An 18,452-nucleotide genomic window follows, 5' to 3' on the forward strand; every position below is an offset into this window, starting at 1 on the left:
GAAAAAATATTTTTTACAAGACATCAAAGTCATAAAAAAGACTCATTATAGTGCTTTATAATGGACTTTGACAATGGATTTCTCAAAATCAGAATATCAGAATCATTGTCTACTTATGGAAGAACATATATTTTTATATTTTTTTCCCAGGAAAACACCTTATTTTGAAAAACGGAAGTTATCGCAGACTCGCAGTATTATTCTCAAACTAATTTCACCGAACTCCGAAGCTATTCCCTGAACAGTATTTTGTTTGCTCCCGTTTCATACACGTATATCTCATAGTCAGTTTTATGGTAAGACCTAGGCATTTAGCACTTCACTTCATCGCTCTCTCTCTCTGCTCGCTCTGGAGTCCGGAGCATTTACCATAAAGATCAGAATACGTGGGCACTTCAAATTTAGGGGCGGCTCACTTCACCATGTAAACTCGAGGAGCGGCTGGCTTGACCGCAGTCATCTCCCGGCCCTCTCACAGTTAGCATTGTGTGTCTGTGCTAAGTAGGGTTATAGGTTATCAGAGATATGTTAGAAAAGACTTCAGCTTTGAGTTGAGTTCTCCTTCTTTGACTCTGACGGGTTTCAGGATCTTAAAGATTTCTTCAGACGGCGGCTGCTCGCTGCGGTTATCAGAGATATATCAGAAACAACAACATGTGGATACGAAGAGGAGCTCCACCGACACAGGAAAAGATGGATGTGATTTTAACACCTGAAATCAAGCTGCAGAGAGCAGGTAGGTTTTCTTTCCACTGCTGGAAACGTGTTTCCTGCTCATAGCCTTTAGCTAACAGACGCACACAGCAGTGTGCTAACAGTGTTAGCCGCAGCTAGCTCCTGCTAAGGAAACGTTGCTTGAGACTTTACTATCTCTACCGGTAGCCTATACTAAGACAGTAAGCAGAACTGAACGGGCCCTCGTACCTTCCTCAGTGTTGAGATGTGACAGCCTCAGGTGCGTGGGGTAACTTTGATTTGTATGAAAGACATCATTTAACATGGTCACATTTTTACCGGAACACCTGAACGTCACATCAGGGATGTTTGCTTATATTTAGAGGATAATCCCTCAGTTTACACTGCTGTAGGATGAAAGTCCAGGTGTATTTGTGCATTTTTCTATGTTTCTGTGTCAATAATGCTGCTGTTTGAGAAGCGAAGGGTCGACATTCTTCATCAAGCATAGTGATTGCTAACTAGCTAACATTGGCTAGTTAGCGTTAGCTAACGATAGTATCAGGATCCCTGTCAGGAGTCTTCACACAGTCAGTGTTATGAGTCAGTAATGTTCAGGATGAGGAGAAGTCTGTTCTTTTGTTCCCTCACAGGGACAGTGGAGCGTCTAACAGCATTAATCCACTCTGGGATATCTTACAACCATTACATTCTGTACAAGAACAACCCAGGCTGTCTCCTCGTCAGCTGTGAGTTCAACAGAGGAAGTTGTGTCTGGTTTACCTTCTGTTGTTCACAAAGGCCCTATTGTTAATCAAAATGGTGTGTGTGTGTGTGTGTGTGCTGCAACACCACATGGTTCACTGTCCACTACATTAAAGTCTAAACTGCTCCAACAATTACAAATCTGCTCAAAGGTTAGTCCAACTCTGAATCAGTCTACTGTAAAAACATGTTAAGGCTGGCTAACAGCATCGTCTCTGTCCCTAACAATGCCTTGAACACAGATTTAGAAATGTTACCATCAAACCAGAGATACAGGCTCCCATGTTTGAATCAGGTCAGTGCAAAATACTCTTTTGTACACCACTCAATCCTAATGTTGAAAATGGAGCTGAATCTCAGATCAAATTACATTGCAAGCCTTTAAAAATGAGTTTGGTGTTTGAATATTGTCAGATGTTTGTATTTTTGTATCTTGTCTTTAATTTTTTAGGTTTCAAATGGAGCGGCTGTGATGTAAACAAAATGTCATACTTTTTCAGACAATGAAGTCCAATCAATCACATTCAACAAGGACTGTCTTTAGTTTAAAAAAAAAAAAGAATGTGCAATGACCACAGGTTAAAACAAAGGTGACCACTGGGACTAATACCTTCTCCATAGTGTGCAGTGGTAGGAAGCCTCTTTTTTAGTCAGGTGGGGGGGTTCCATAAGTCTGTGACTGCAAATATATTTAGTTTTATTATGCTTTGGTGCCAACTGAGGACACTCTCGAGGACTGATTTTAGCTTTTGTATTCAAACCCTAATTTGGTTCCAATAGAACTAGTATGCATACATTCATAATTATTTTTAAAAATGTATGCCTACACATCACAGTTAAAATTATGAGTTACATGCAGACATAAGAGGCATAACGTTTTAAAGGTATACAGGCTTATTCACTATGCAGTCACATATTGCCTAATCTCAGAATGATGTTGTCAGGACAAATAATAGGCCACAGGGCTTAAAGGCAGCACAAATTAAGGGCTCTTTTCTTTCGCTTTTGAAGACCTGAAATGACTGCCCGTGTCTTTGTTTGGGGGAATCATTTTTTCAGAAGTAGTTCTTGAAACACGAAGTAAAGGATGGGAGGTTTGAAGAAGTATGTATCTCCCTTCAAAATGGGACAACCCTTCAGGACCCTGATACATATATGGTGGTTTAAGATTGCAAAATGAGACTAAGTGGGTTTGTACTAGGGCTGCATGATATATCGTTTCAGTATCGTCATCGCGATGTGCGCATGCGCAATATTCACACCGCAGGAAGTGGGGGAAAAAAAACCCCGTTCGGAGCCGGAAAATATATTTGAGCCTTTCAATTAACCAGGCCCACTGCTAAATACTGGAAATAATATAAACCCCATATAAGGAGCAAAATCTAACAAAAAAAGAATCAAGCGAGGTGAAAATACACATTCTGGCTCCTACAGTCATTAATAGGGTGAATAACAATGTTAGATAATAGTGTGTCTCTGTTTAAAGGGCCTACCCCTCCATTCCAACAAGAATGTGGATACCCTACCCCTATTGGGCTTTGACACTTGCAGAAAACTCCGGATCTTTCCAGGAGGAGCTGTATAGGTTAGAAGGCATATCTCCAGTGTTTTTAAAGATGCACTCTGCAGATTTGGTGTGAAATTTTAAAGTTGGAGAACTTAAACAATTCTATGGTATATTTTCTGAACTAAATGCACAAACTTTACTCGAAGGAAAAAATGGATCCTCGTACACTGTTTGGAGCTACGCTTTTACTGTTCCGGGCCCTTCTAGTGTAGCATTTTATCTTCAATCTGTCACAGGGACCAAACTTTCCTCTGAGGACAGTTTGTGTGCAGAGTTACCAACATTTACCACAGAATCTGTACACTTCTCCAACTTTTACATTTCTCTACCAGAACTCCACAGTGCACCTTTAAGGCTACACCATGTTTCAACATTTTCCATCGATCCGCGGGTCATGTGAGGCCCGAACCGTCGGGTTGATCCGAACGGACCACGGATCAAGCCAGATTCGTTTCTCCACCATTTATGACACACACGAACACAGAAAGAATATAGCAGCCATTCACCACCCAGATATCCTCAGATTATCAAATAATGTAGCTTTGTGTCTGTTAAGTTTCCAAAACTTTGCTCCTGCTGTTGCTTCCATGTCGCAGGCGGCCCAGAGTTACAGGACTACACACGTGGTAGTAAGGGGACATTCAAGTTTTTATTTGTTCTGCACATGTAAAAACACATAACGTTCACAATTTATCCCAATCCATGTTCGGAAAGGAGCAGGGAGAAGAATAAATCTTATTTTGATTTTGCCCCTTACTCGAAATAAAACAAGAAATATCCGAGTGGTCTGTCCAGTCACAATCACTCGGTAACCAATACCATGGCCACATAAAACATATCTGACAATTGAGAGTCTTTGACTTCACTTCCACATAAATAAGGAGGAAAACACACAAAACAAGCTGCCAATTTCATACAGTCTAATAATTCTCTCCTTGTACATTTTCTTAAAGGGAAATATCTTCACACAGCTCATCAAGTCATTATTTAAAGGCAATTTGATCTGTTTTAAAGTTGTCTGTGCAAACTGATGCTGAAGATTAAATCTCTTACTTTGTTCTTTATCTTCTGAACTACAAACTAACTGTTAAAAATACTTAACTCTTTGAACTGAACAGAACTACGAGTGTCTGTAACTCAATCTTTCAGTAAAGCCGTTTTTTCCGGAAAACCAAACTGACTCACTTAATAAATTATTTTTTTCAATAAAATGTTCACATTTTTGTGCAAACAATTTTTCAAGTACCTTTGAAAATTGTGATATAAGGACACTAGTCTGTAATTAGTAAAGCTGTGTTTGCAAAAAAAAATACAGCGACCCAGCTAAGGCTGAACGATTTTAGGAAAAGATCTAATTGAGATTTTTCTGGCAGATATTTCGATTTGATTCACGATTTTCTTCAAATCAAGCTTCAGTGCCATATTCACAATGTACAGTAACATTTACAAACATGACAGAAAATTACATCATACCATTAAAACATTAAATGCCATTACTCTAATGCAAGAATGAAAACTAAAGTTAAGAATTGATTTCAAATGTATTTATTAACAAGAAACATGCATGTACATTCTATAAAGTCCAGTTATTACAACTGAAGAACTAAAAGAGCCATCTTTGACTGTCTTAATTTAAAGTAGTGCAAAAAATCCTTAATTGTGTTAAATTAAAAAAGTTAAATAAAATACAAAACAATTCCAAAAAAAACAAAAACAATGTTAAATAAGTAATGATAAGAAAAACTAAATTCAACAATTACCAAATGATCTTGCCCAACAGCCTTACACTCAAGTAGGTATAGGTCAAGGTCAGTCTTTTATGGCTCAAGGGAGCTAGCTTATCAACATCTATAGCAGCAGTACTTTATTTAACCCTATATTAAGAAACCTGGACTTGGACTTTTTACCGTAATCTTATCTTTTTACAGTAAGTGAAACTGAAAAGTAATGGTAATAAAATAAAACTCTTACTAAAATAAAATGACCTCTTACCTTCTGAAAAATATGTCAGACATTAAAATAGGTGGGTCATTCATTTATGGCTCAGCTGAGCAGCACCCAAATATTGCACATCTATTCTGTAAACAATATAGCATTAAACATTATAGCAAAAATAGCGAATATTTTTTTTATTTTTTTTATTTAAAAGGCTGACACCACAAGTCAGGGTGAAGTGCAGAACAAACAAATACAATCTCAAAAGTACTAAATCCTGACATCTCTACATCACTCTATACAGATTTTTTGTCAAGAAAACCAGCATGTCAACCTTTAATGGTTTTAGACATGAGCGCTGACATGTGACAACATTGCCACTAGCACTAAACAATCTCTCTGATGGCGAACTGGTAGCTGGTATGCATAGGAATTTACGAGCCAGTTTGCTCAGCCATGGAAAGTTAACATTGTGCACTCTCCACCAGGCCAGTGGATCTTCCTCTCCATCAATAGTAGGAGTCATCAGGGAGTTGTCCAGTTCAGCTTTAATGGCACCCTCCAACTTCATAGTGGAAGAAGGAGGAGGGACAGCCTTGCTCTTGAAGAAGCTGCCCAATGACCGCTTTCCCTTCCCTGTGGTGGATGGCTCTGCCTCTGCTGCACCCTGGGGCATGGGATCTGTGGTGCTGACACGAGCCCTCTTTGACAGCTCTTATCTGTGTTTTGCAGGAAAAGTTTTGCAGTCTGATGTGATTTAGAGCAATTGGGCATTCTATGTAAACATTAAAAAATGCCAATCAGTGTAATACAAATATCACTTGTATTGATGTGGCATTTTGTATTACCAAACTACACAAAGAAACAGGACAAGTTACCTTTCGTGCCACCTGTTCCATTTCAATCTTCACTCTTTCTTTGATGTCTGGGACATTCTCTGCACTTATGTAGTCAGTCTTGAATCTAGGATTAAGGATATAAGTAATGTCCAGTAGCTCCTGTGTGGCTGGGTCGCTGTATTTATCTTCAATGTAGCCAAGAGCTCTTGATTTGATTTCCTTGGTAAGATCTGTGTCCTCATCACTTTCGGTCAGGGTTGATGTTCTCAGGAGATGGAGAACTGGCTTCAGGTATGACACGCTTACATAGGCTTCACCGGACAGGGCATCTGTAAACTCCTGAAGAGGACCAAGGGCATTGTTTATCGATTCAAGGACATCTGTGTCCTGCCAAGTGGGGACCAGGTGACGTGTCTTCTTGTCTTCAGACAGAACCTGAGACAACGCCTTTCTCTGCTCCAACACTCCCAATCATTTTTTGCCTTGAGCCCCATCTTGTCGGACACTCTGTCATCAGTGAGTGCTCTGGTAAATGTAATTCTTGCTGTGCCTTTTTCAGTGCTGTCTTCTTTTTCCAGCTATGAGAGAAGACACCAATCATCTGTTTGCAAAGTCCTGTTGCCCGTTTAACTCTTGCATCATCTTTAACAGCATTTTCTGGACAAAAAAGAATAACATAAACATTAAATGAGAATTACAGGCTGAAAATGTAAGGATAATAATGGTAAACTTTGCAAGGCAGATTTTCCAGCAAGAGAACAAAGTAAATCCAATAAAGCCATATTACAGACAACAGTAAGGAAATCAATGATCAAAAGCACATAACACAGTATTCATCATCTACTATTGATGATAAATAATCTGTTATCATTATAATATTAATTATTCAAACTAGGTATTTGTGGGCTTCAAAGAAAAACAACATTATGAGAAAAAACTATACTGAAGACAATAGGCACACATCATATTAAATCCTTATGAATGAGTAAATTAATAAACAAACACACACTCTTACACTTACCAAGTGTCCAAAACATTGAAGTCTGGTCCATTGATTAAGTTCCATAGCTTTGATGACGTTTGCTGCATTGTCGGTTGTGATGCACGTCTGGTCCTCTTCTTTCAGACCCCAGCTTGACAGACTCTCTCTCAATCCCAGGGAAATATTCTCTCCGGTGTGGTCAGTGGGAAAGTATGCTGTCTGCAGGCAGCGACTTTTCAACTCAAAGTTGTCATTTACGATATGCACAGTCAAACTAAGATAGGGCTCGGTCGTTCTGCTTGACCACATATCAGTAGTTGTGGCATAATACTCCACATTTTTCAGCTCTGTTACCACTTTTTCTTTACACTCCGCGTACCGCTGTGGGATGGCAACCTGGTTGAAGTAGGTGCGGGAAGGAATCACATATCTTCTGTCCAGCGTGCGGAGGAGGTTTTTAAATCCGTCTTTGGTGACCGTGTTAACAGACACCATGTCCTTGGCAATGTAGTGTGTTATGGCAGTCGTTATCTCCCGGTGTCCCGGCTGCTCTTATTATACGGAGTTACGCTGGCAAAAGACGCTGTAATTGTAGTCTGTTTGCTACTATGGGCCTGAGTAACATTTTCGCTAGACTTTTCACCGGATTTTTTCATCATGCACTCGTCATGCAAATGACTGTGGTGATTTTTCAAGTGCTGGTATAAATTGGTTGTGTTTCCGCTGGATGTTGCAACTTTAGCGCGACAGGTTTTGCACAGTACCTGTTTCTGGTGCACGTCTGCAGCCTCAAACCCGAAATACTCCCAAATGACGGACGTGCTGTTTTTCTTGGTGATTAAATCCCCAAACTCCGCTTCTGGTCCAGCTGAAGCCATTTCAGAAATTAAAGAACAGGTGGAGCAGGCTATACTGATTGGTTAGCGTGACCTGTCCACGAGCAGCATGCCGCTTCTGATTGGTGAGCTTGGCAGGATGGTAGGGAGACGGAATGTATGTGTAAAATAGTTGACACAACAGATCCTGGGTCAGTCAGGAGCACTGCAAAAAACCGCAGCTTTGGCGATTACATGATCGTGTTGTCTGAAATCGCAATTTCGATCAGAAAACAATAAATCGTTCAGCCCTAGACCCAGCTCACCCTCTCTCTTCCTCTGAGAACAAAAAGGTGAACAGGTGAGTTAAATCAATACAACATCTCCGCCCATACCCATGTGACCCGATATGCCCCTACTTAATATAATCCTAATAAATGATATAATAATCAATAACCCAAAACACCACTATATAACACACTACCTTAGCCTTAAATAAATACTACAAAGATACTTAGATCCATCCATGGCTCCAACAACCTATACGAACAGAAAGATTGAAAAAATGGCTAATTGGTTTAATTATACAGCCAATAGTCTTTTTCACAATAAACATATCAAGCCCATCGCTATCAGTTGATGTCTTATTTTTAGATTTTGCTACAATAGATCTCACTGACTTCTCTGTGAAACAATATTTGACCTTCTCCATTCCAACCACCTTCACTGGTAAATGGTCATTATGTCATTAATTAAAAGGCCACTTCTGGCAGTATTTTTTACAACATTTATACAAATATTAGCAATTACTGTTGCTGTTGATATATTTTGGAGATCTTTCATCTCTGTAAAGTCTTGTAAAATATCGGTAAACTTTAAATCTGTCCACCACGCTGTGTCTTCTGGGACTATCGGCTGTGTGAAATGTGGTTTATATAACCTACCAACTCAATCGTTCTGGAGGACCTGGATCGCCCCGTGTGCTTGAAGCCTGTCCACCTCTCGGAGACGGAATGCCGACACGCCGAGTGATTCTGATGGCCCTAAACCTCATGATAAAGGAAAGTGCTTATTCCATGGTTTTCATGGTGCTTAAAATTAGGTTCCACCCGCTTTTAGAAACCGACTGGTCCTGATTTTACTGTATCTATCCACAGCATTTCTTCGCCTGGGTTGATTTCCTGTTTACGTGAGACGTCACGCAACACAACGACGTCATCTGACTCGAGAAGAAAAAAACGGAGCGGCTTATTACTGAACTGGCCTGGATTTCTAAAATTCCACTTCAGTCAATAAACTTGGTTTTGGTTGGCAACCAAATCTCCGTTGCTCTTACGAGTTTATGCCATTTTCATACGGGAATTAAACGAAAAATGCCCTTGCTCTTTACTGTACTGTGTTTGTTAAATTTGTGCGGCATAGGACGAAGCCCCCACGGGCACGGGACCGACAACTCCCGTGCAGTGCTCATAAACTCTAATGCAACATACCGGGGAACACGTGCATCTGGCTGTGCGCTGGTTAAATCGTTATCGTTTTTTTTTTTTCATCTGACACTGGTCTTGTCCCGTCTCATTAGTATAATGGCTTTGCAAGACAATTTTACCATTTCCATAAACTGTGCTTGTGATTTTGTATTGGAGGACTCTAAGATACCTCCTCCAAATCACTTAAACAGAGGTGTCTTATTGTTCTGTTGCTGCTGATTTCAGGGAATGTGCAACTCAATCCAGGTCCAGATTCTGCTTTAAATTTTAACACTCCTGCCGACTTTAAATCAAGGTCTGGTTTTGGTTTCATCCATCTGAGTGTACGCAGTTTAATAGCTAAAATGGACATAATTCGTATCTGGGCGAACTCAACCGATGTTGATGTAATTGTTCTATCTGAAACTTGGTTGACTAAATCTGTTCTGAACAAGGATATTAATATCGATGGTTATAATATATTTAGGACTGACCGGCCCAAAAGGGGAGGGGGTATTGCAATTTTTATAAAAAGCAAGTTTCATGCAAATGTGCTTATCTCCAAGTCAGAGAGTAAGCAGTTTGAATTGTTGGCTCTTGATCTTGAGATATTGAAATCTCTCCATATAACTGTTGTTGGTTGCTATAGGACACCTTCAGCTGTCAGCAGTGCACTATCCACCCTGATGCAGCTTTTAACAGAATTGAAGTTTAATGAAATTGTCATTCTTGGAGATTTTAACTGGAACTGGTTAAAACCTGTATCTGATGATTTTAAAGCTTACTGTGACGCGCTAAACCTCTTTCAGATTGTCGATAGCCCCCAATAGACCCAATCTAAAATGTCCAGAAAAATCATCTCTATGATAATTATCTCTTCACTAAAATTGTGGACAAGCATGCTCCCCTCAGAAAATACAGAGTTAAAGGCCGAAATAATGTATGGTTCACTCCAGAGTTATCTAACTCACTTCATGAGCGAAATATAGCATGGGCAAAAGCCAGGAGGTCTGGATTCGGACTGGGTGCTTTACAGGCAGATGCGCAATGCTCTGAGTTGCAATTAGGAAAGCCAAAGCTGATCATTTCCTCACAGAAACCTCAAGCAACCTAAACAATCCCTTGAAATTCTGGAAGACAATTAAATCCCTGGCTGGAAATAAAAATGAAATTGAGCTTCCTCCATGCATTGTTAAGGACTCACTTAAAGTCACTGATAAGTCCAAAATGCTTTGTGTCTTTAATTAACATTTTATAGCCTCTGGGTCCTTGTTTGACTCTTTTAGCAATAGGCATATAAATTCCCCTACTGTTTTTTCTGACTGTCACGTTACAGGTAGTCAATCCTTCAGTTTTCAAGTCATTACAGTCTCAGAAGTGCTCAAAGCCCTCAAACTCCTCGACACAAAAAAATCTGCAGGTCCTGACAACTTAGAACCTTACTTTTTAAAGTTGGCAACTGATTTTATCGCACCACCTTTGACACATCTTTTTAATCTCTCCCTGGACACAAACGAAATTCCTCTTATATGGAAATCTGCATTTGTTATTCCCTTGTTGAAAGGGGGGGACCCTACAGTCTTACGTAATTATAGACCCATTTCCAAATTGTCGGTCCTGGCTAAGGTTCTGGAGTCCATTGTGAGTGAACAACTGAAATATTTTCTACTATCAAACAATATCTTATCTGACTTTCAGTCTGGTTTTAGGAAAAAACACAGCACAACTACAGCGGCCTTAAAAGTGGTCAATGATTTTATAGAATTTTTAGACAACAAACACCACTGTGCAGCGCTTTTTATTGATTTATCAAAGGCTTTTGATACTGTGGATCATGCAATACTAAAGCAAAGACTTAGTAGCATAGGACTATCAGACAAAGCGGTCTGCTGGTTTGAAAGCTACCTTTCTGGAAGATCTCAGTGCGTGCAGGCGAAAGGCATCACTTCTAGCTCCCTTGTAGTATCCAAAGGCGTGCCCCAGGGATCAGTCCTGGGACCACTACTCTTCATTTTATATATCAATAGTCTTGATGAAAATGTTATTAATGCAAATTTCCACTTTTATGCTGATGACACTGTGATATACTGCTCTGCACCTACACCAAACCAGGCCCTTTGTCAGCTACAACTTGCTTTTAATACTGTACAACGTGCCTTGTGTGACTTAAAACTTGTGCTGAATGCTGATAAAACGGAGGTCATGATGTTCTTGAACTCCAAATCAAAGCCACTGAACCTTCCTGCTATCACCACCTTTCAGGGCTTTGAAATTGAGTCTGTATCTCAATACAGATATCTGGGATTTGTGATTGATGATTCTCTCTCTTTTAAGCCTCACATTCAACAATTGGTAAAAAAAAAACTCAAGTTAAAATTAGGATTCTATTTTAGAAATAAGTCCTGCTTTTAAGGCCAAAAAAACACTTGTTGCTGCCACTTTTATGTCGGTGATAGACTATGGCTATGCTATTTCCATGCACGCATCCTCGCAAAGCCTACATGCGCTGGATACTGTCTACCATGGGGCACTGAGGTTTATCACAAATCTAAAAGCCCTTACTCACCACTGCTCCTTGTATGCTCGGGTTGGTTGGACTGCCTTGTCTTCACGTAGACTAAATCACTGGCATATTCTTATTTATAAGGGTATTCTCGGTCTGCTTCCATCCTACCTACAGAGCTACATACTTCAAAAAAGTAATGGAAGTTACCATCTTCACTCGCAGGATTTACACCTTCTAACCATCCCTAAAGGCCGTACCGAATTAGGAAAAAGGGCGTTCAAGTATGCTGCTCCCTCTTCTTGGAATCGGTTGCAAGATACTTTAAATCTTCAGGAGCTGGTTTCCTTGAATGTTTTTAAAGGTCGTCTTAATGATCTGGAGGCAGAAATATTTGACTGTAGATGTTTTAGCTAACTCGTATTGCCCTTTTTGATCGCTTTGTTGCTGATGACTTATGACAGATAATGATGAACTGGTTCTTTTTGTGATTCTTGTATTTATGTTCATTGTTGTTAAGTGTTTTATGTCTGAAACCCTGTAATTGTGCTGCTGCCTGTCTTGACCAGGACGCTCTTGTAAAAGAGATTTTTAATCTCAATGAGACTTTTTCCTGGTTAAATAAAGGTTAAATAAAATTTTAAAAAAAGGTTGTTGGCCAAAAACAAGCGGATCCATGTTTTCTGAATCGAGTGTAGAGCGTTTTTCATTGACTATAATCCCAGCAGTGGAGAACACTCTTTCAGCTCTGACAGAGGTACTCGGGGTGCTTCAGTAGCGCTGCGCCAGCTGGGCAAGGTGGGGGTACCTGGTTCTTGTCGTCTTACACCACAGCAATGGGTTGCTGTTAGGGGCTAGCGGGATCTCCCTCTCGTAGCACCTGATGAGTCTCCCTGGCGATACTCATTGCCCAAGAGTTCCCCTATAGCACTGAGAGCATCTTTTACCTGGCTTGGTGTCCCCTCCGTTTCCACAGACCCTCGTCTTCCCCCGTGCAATCACAGCCAGCTCCCGTTAAACTTTTTCACGTACCTCCTGCTGATGGTCTCGTACCAAATGAATTAGGTGATGGAAACGCATGTCGAGGTAGCTAGCTGTATTAAGCAGCCTGAGGGTTTCGTTGTGATGACTGTATCGCTTCTTAAGATCTGTTGAAATCTTTGCTTTCATTTCACTGACTGCTGGTAGATCATCAGGGGATGGCTGGAGTCGGGACAGAAGGGTGAACTTAAAAGGGAGAAGGGCTGATCACTGTAGTATCATCCACATATGTTCCTTTAGCATTTGTTAATAGAGAGGTAAATCATTAGTAAAGATGGAAAACAATAGGGGTCCAAGGCCGCTTCCTGGAGGAACACCACATCCCACACACGATCTGAGTAAAGAAGATTCAAGATTTTTATTTTACTGGGCGATAGTCACTAAGGCAAGCTCCTGTTGTTTGCTCCTGTTGTTTGCAGCTTGAAGCCATTTTGACGTTGGTTCCGTAGTAGGCTATGCACTCTGAAAACATTATTGTTCTGTGAATTGTTTCACTCGTTATCCAAAACATTTTGACCAATATTTTTTTTTATAACAAAATTACACATTCGAATGGCAATTAAGCATTCAGATATCTTTATTATTAACATTAGAATTATATTTAAATATTGTTCCTTCTTGATTTAACAATGTCTCTGATAGGGCTATAAATGAACGCAAATAATCATTGATCTTGGTGAAGCTTGCATAAAGACTTCTACAATTGAAAAGTAGACCCGCTGTAATGTAAATGCTTATCCATGCTGCGCTGGGTTCGAGTTACTACCAATCCATTTCAGTACCTAACATATCATTGTTAACACTGACCCCCTCGAGGTACATGAGGAAGGACTGCCTGGCTCTTATCATAAAGTCAGAACAGAACAAGCAGAAGACGGGGATTTAATTGGTCTTGTTTTGTGGTACAAATAACTCGGTTCCATTACTTTTATTTACCTGCCACAGTGGCCTGTAGGTAGAGCAAATACACCTGACACTGCACAAAACACCCTTATTTGGCTGTTGGCAGGTGCTAATTGTGACTTAGGGGACAACTTAAAATTATGATAATAAGTATCACTATGTTAGGTTTGGTTTAACAGCTTTCATTGATATGTCCTTCTGTGTTTTCGTGCTTCCAGCAGACATTCAGCAGCTGATGATGAGTAAAGGAGACCTCAGCCCTGAGCAGCAGGACTGGAGCTTCCTTCTGGAGGACACTAAGCCCCCACACATCAAAGAGGAACAGGAGGACCTGTGGATCAGTCAGGAGGGAGAACAGCTTCAAGGACTGAAGGAGGCTGATACCACCATGTTCCCCTTCACTCCTGTCTCTGTGAAGAGTGAAGATGAAGAGAAACCTCAGTCCTCACAGCTTCATCAGAGACAAACTGAACAGATGGAAACAGGAGTTGATGGAGAGGACTGTGGAGGAGCAGAACCAGAGAGGTACTCAGTCTCTGGTTGTAAACGTCTCTCTGGATCTGAGGTCAAGATTGAAGACTCTTGTGGATCTGATGACAGTGTTGACAGTGACTTTTGGAAAGATACTAGAGAACGCAGGCAAGATTTGAAATCTGTAGAAAACGTTCAAAGTAAGAGAACAAATGTGGATGGTAATTCATATAGCTGCTCTGAGTGTGGTAAAACATTCAATAAGAAACCGAATCTGACCAGACACATATTTATGCACACAGGAGAGAAACCCTTCAGCTGCCCTCTTTGCTATAAAAGATTTAATAGAAAATGTGCTCTGACCACACATAAGAGAATTCACGCAAGAGAGAAACCATTCAGCAGCTCGGAGTGCAGTAAAAGATTTAACCAAAAAGTGGCCTTGGCCGGTCACATGTTAGTTCACACAATAAAGAAACCCTACAGCTGCTCTGAGTGCAATAAAATATCTTCTGATAAATCATATCTGACCAAACACATGCAAATACATACTGGAGAGAAACTCTTTAGCTGCACTGATTGTGGGAGAAGATTTAAATTTAAGCGTAATCTGACACATCACATGGTACATCACAGAGGGGCATCAGAGCTTCATCAAAACCAAACTGAGGAGAAGAGACTGGCAGAGACAAGGGTTGATAGAGAGGACTGTGGAGGAGCAGAACCAGTTAGAAACTCTGATCCTGTGAGAAATTTACAATTAGAGACTCAGGACAAGAAGGATGACTCTTCAGAAGCTGAGACTGACAACAGTGATGATTGGAAAGACACAATAGAAGAACATGACTCGGGTTTAGTCTCTGTGATAAACATAACTAATATGAGACTGAAGACTGATAATAAATCTCATGGCTGCTCTGAGTGTGGTAAAACATTCCACAATAAACGGAATCTTACCAGACACATATTAGTGCACACAGGATATAAACCCTTCAGCTGCTCTTTTTGCAGTAAAAGATTTAACAGAAAATGTGCTCTGACCACACACACAAGAATACACACAGGAGAGAAACCATTCAGCTGCTCTGAGTGCAGTAAAAGATTTAACCAAAAAGTGGCCCTGACTAGTCACATGTTGGTTCACACTAGAGAAAAACCCTACAGCTGCTCTGAGTGCAATAAAAGATTTACTGATAAATCATATCTGTTAAAACACACGAGAATACATACAGGAGAGAAACTATTCAGCTGCACTGATTGTGGTAAAAGCTTTAACTTTAAGCAAAGTCTGACACATCACATGGCAAATCACAGAGGGGCATCAGAGCTTCATCAAAACCAAACTAAGGAGAAAAGACTGACAGAAGCTGATGGAGAGGACTGTGGAGGAGCAGAACCAGAGAGGGACTCAGATCCAGAGAGACATTTACAACCAGAGATTGAGGTCAAGATCGAAGACTCTTCTGAACCTGAGACTCCGGACAGTGATGATGATTGGAAAGAGACAACAGAACATCAGTCAGGTTTAAACTCTGTGAAAAACATCATAAGTAAGAGACTGAAGACTAATAAGAAATCCCATTGCTGCTCTGAGTGTGGTAAAATGTTCAACAATAAACGGAATCTTTGCAGACACCTGAGAATTCACACAGGAGAGAAACCCTTCAGCTGCTCTGTGTGTGGTAAAAGATTTAACCAAAAAGGAAATCTGACCTCACATATGTTGGTTCACACAGGAGAGAAACCCTTCAGCTGCTCTGTGTGTGGTAAAACATTTAAACAGAAAGCGACTCTGACCAAACATGTGAGAATTCACACCGAAGAGAAACCCTTCAGCTGCTCTGTTTGCACTTAAGGATTTAACCAAAGAGGGGCAATCATAATCATGTTGGGACACTCAAATTTGGTCGCGGGCTGGAATAGTCCAAATGACTCGCCATGGGGGCTGAACTATTTATTCCAACATCAATATGCAGGGCCGGAGAGGGACTCATTTTCAGCCCGGGAGTTTCATGGCTCAGACCAGCCAATTTAAGTTCAGATCCTTTCCCTGGAAATATAGGCTATAATTCTATCTAGTTCCATTCAAAGCATAAGCCTACAGTGTTTCCCACAGGGTTTTATGAGACTATGGTGGGGGGACACCAAACTGCCTAGGGGGGTCCGGGGGCATGCACTTCTGTGAGAAAAGTGTGCACATTTTAAAGTTAAATGCATCAATTTTGTGCAAAATGAACAGGCTAAATGTATGAAAAACTTAGTTCTCTTTTAACAATTTTGTGCTCTTGTAGTAATTAAAAACAAAATCCAGAGGCTTACGTTGCCTAAAATGTCTATCCCAGCAATTCAAAGTGACTCACTCAACATCAAAAGCATAATGACAAAAAATATCAGTCATCAGCACAGTGGCTTGAAATTGGCACCATGTAGATACGTCAGGACAGAAGCAGGCACCTCCTTTAAACTCAGGCTCTCATTGGCTGTTGTAGGATGTGAACAAAGAAAGGAATGTCAGAATTGGTCAAATGAGTTGTCAATCTAAATATTTGAGTGCAGCTGCCATTGTGAGATATCTCAGTTGAAAACATTGCTCTCTTTGATGCCAGATGTCAAAGTTTGAACACTTAACGAGGACCACGACTTCATGGTCATCGCCAGCGACTTTATCTGGAATGTGTTAAGCAGTCAGGAGGTGGTGGACTTCATCAGAGGATCAAACCAGACAAGACTGGCAAAGTCTGTGCCCTCTCATCAATCGTGGAAGAGCTGCTAGACCACAGTTTGGCTCCTGACACATCTGGAGACGGGACGGTGATAACATGACCTGTGTCAACATCACCCTCCGGCCGCACCCTGCTCAGTCTGACGACAAAAAGAAGAGGAAGCAACCGGAGGAGGCAGAAGGTTTGATGATGGCCACCATGACCTGCATGATACTGGCAGAATAGCTCAATTACATCCAGGTTGCTTTCCATTCTGAGACATGCCTAAGTCTCCGTGTAGATCCCTCATCACAGAGCTTTTGTTTGTGTCCTAAAAGTGCTGTAAGGTCCATGAATTACTTTTGAAGTCACTTTATCACTTCCTCCCAAAATGTCTGCAAACAAATGGACAAAGGTAAAAGATAAAACCAAACAATATTTGTGTCCTCTGAAGCCCAAACTGAAATGTGACATGGTGTGGGAATTGACTGTTAATCCAGTGTTGGATTGAATGTTTTGGTACCCTGTTTTAGGTTTCTCTCAGAGTTTCTTTAAGCTCAGTTTGTAGGTCACAGTTAAGACTTTAAGAACAATGTAAGGATTCTGGTCATTTGTCCAGTCCTTGATTCCTATTGACACCCGTTCACAAGTGAGGATAGTTTTCAGTCTCTCTACTCATCCAAGATTTTCATTTCTGCTTTGTCTTGATAAAGATCTGTACATTTCCAAACAGAAAAGAAGTGGGCATTTTGAGCCTGCTCACTTAGTTGGAAACATAACGGCATGGAAACATGACAGCATGGAAACATGTAGTAAGAGGAGGTGTTGAAGTCCTGGACTAACTCTACAAAAACAGCTTGAGTCCAGGACTTAAAAACGTCCACCATCCGATTCACGCTTCTTGTTTTCCCTTGTAAAGCTTTTTTTTGTTTATTTTTATTTTTGCACACAAAACAAATCCACCAATAACAAAGATAGACAATATAGAGTGAAGGGAGGAGCAGAAAGCTCCGAACTCGTCTGAAGCCTCCTCTTAAACATTAAAGAATCACATAACATGAAATAACCTGTAGGTCATGGGTTCAAAGTAAGAACTGTTTATTTTTCCATGTTGGCTGAGTAAGTTTTACAGTTTATATAGAAATCCTTTTTGACAGCACACTCTGATAACACCTTTATGTTGGAGTGTGGATGGGATGCCAATGTTATTTTTGGAGTGGAAATAGGATCTAAAGATCAGAGCACAGAGACAGTGTAACTTTGTAGAGGGTTTCTTTATTTACCGAAGCCTCATTTAAACTACATTGTGTGACTAAGTTTGTTTCTATTGTACTATTTTGTCACCATGCCCTTTTTTCTGTGAATACTTTGTAATTGTAATTTGACTTTTTTTCCTTTGTATTTGTGGGACATTTGGGGTGCATACTCTTGACACCAGTATGAAAGTACACACAAGTACACTTTTTAAATCATGAGAAAAAAAGAAAACATTTCTAGTACAGTATATCTGGCTTCAGGGTCATGTGTTTGACAACCTAGTGGACGATATTGCAGCAGGTGAAAAACGGTCTTTGTTGAGCTGTCTTTTCACTGTCATTATTGGCAACTGCTTCCCAATGTAGTCTCGGACTCGTGTCTTTTGGCAACATCCGTCTTTTTGAAGTGAAATCACCTTCATGCGAGTGAGAATCACAATCAGCTTTATTGGCTGGGTAAGCTTACACACAAGGAATTTACATTTGGTGAACTGTGCTCTCTATCTACAAAAGTACAACACAAAATAAACAC

At 40.4% G+C, this 18,452-nt stretch overlaps 1 protein-coding gene across 3 annotated transcripts; it reads left to right on the forward strand.

Annotated features, from left to right (window-relative positions):
• Positions 1–338: 338 nt before the first annotated feature.
• On the forward strand, positions 339–18,168 carry LOC132984453 (zinc finger protein 665-like). 3 transcript variants are annotated; one of them, XM_061051328.1, is made up of 3 exons: positions 339–736; positions 13,710–14,016; positions 15,385–18,168. In XM_061051328.1, the coding sequence occupies exons 1-3, from the start codon at positions 655–657 to the stop codon at positions 15,815–15,817; spliced, it is 822 nt and encodes a 273-aa protein (XP_060907311.1). In that variant the 5' UTR covers positions 339–654; the 3' UTR covers positions 15,818–18,168. The 3 variants fall into 3 exon arrangements, with proteins under 3 accessions (XP_060907311.1, XP_060907308.1, XP_060907310.1); XM_061051325.1 differs by having other exon boundaries at positions 341–736; positions 13,710–18,168; XM_061051327.1 differs by having other exon boundaries at positions 341–736; positions 13,713–18,168.
• Positions 18,169–18,452: the final 284 nt, after the last annotated feature.

The sequence above is a fragment of the Labrus mixtus genome, chromosome 12, assembly GCF_963584025.1.
Source record: "Labrus mixtus chromosome 12, fLabMix1.1, whole genome shotgun sequence".
NCBI lineage: Eukaryota > Metazoa > Chordata > Actinopteri > Labriformes > Labridae > Labrus > Labrus mixtus.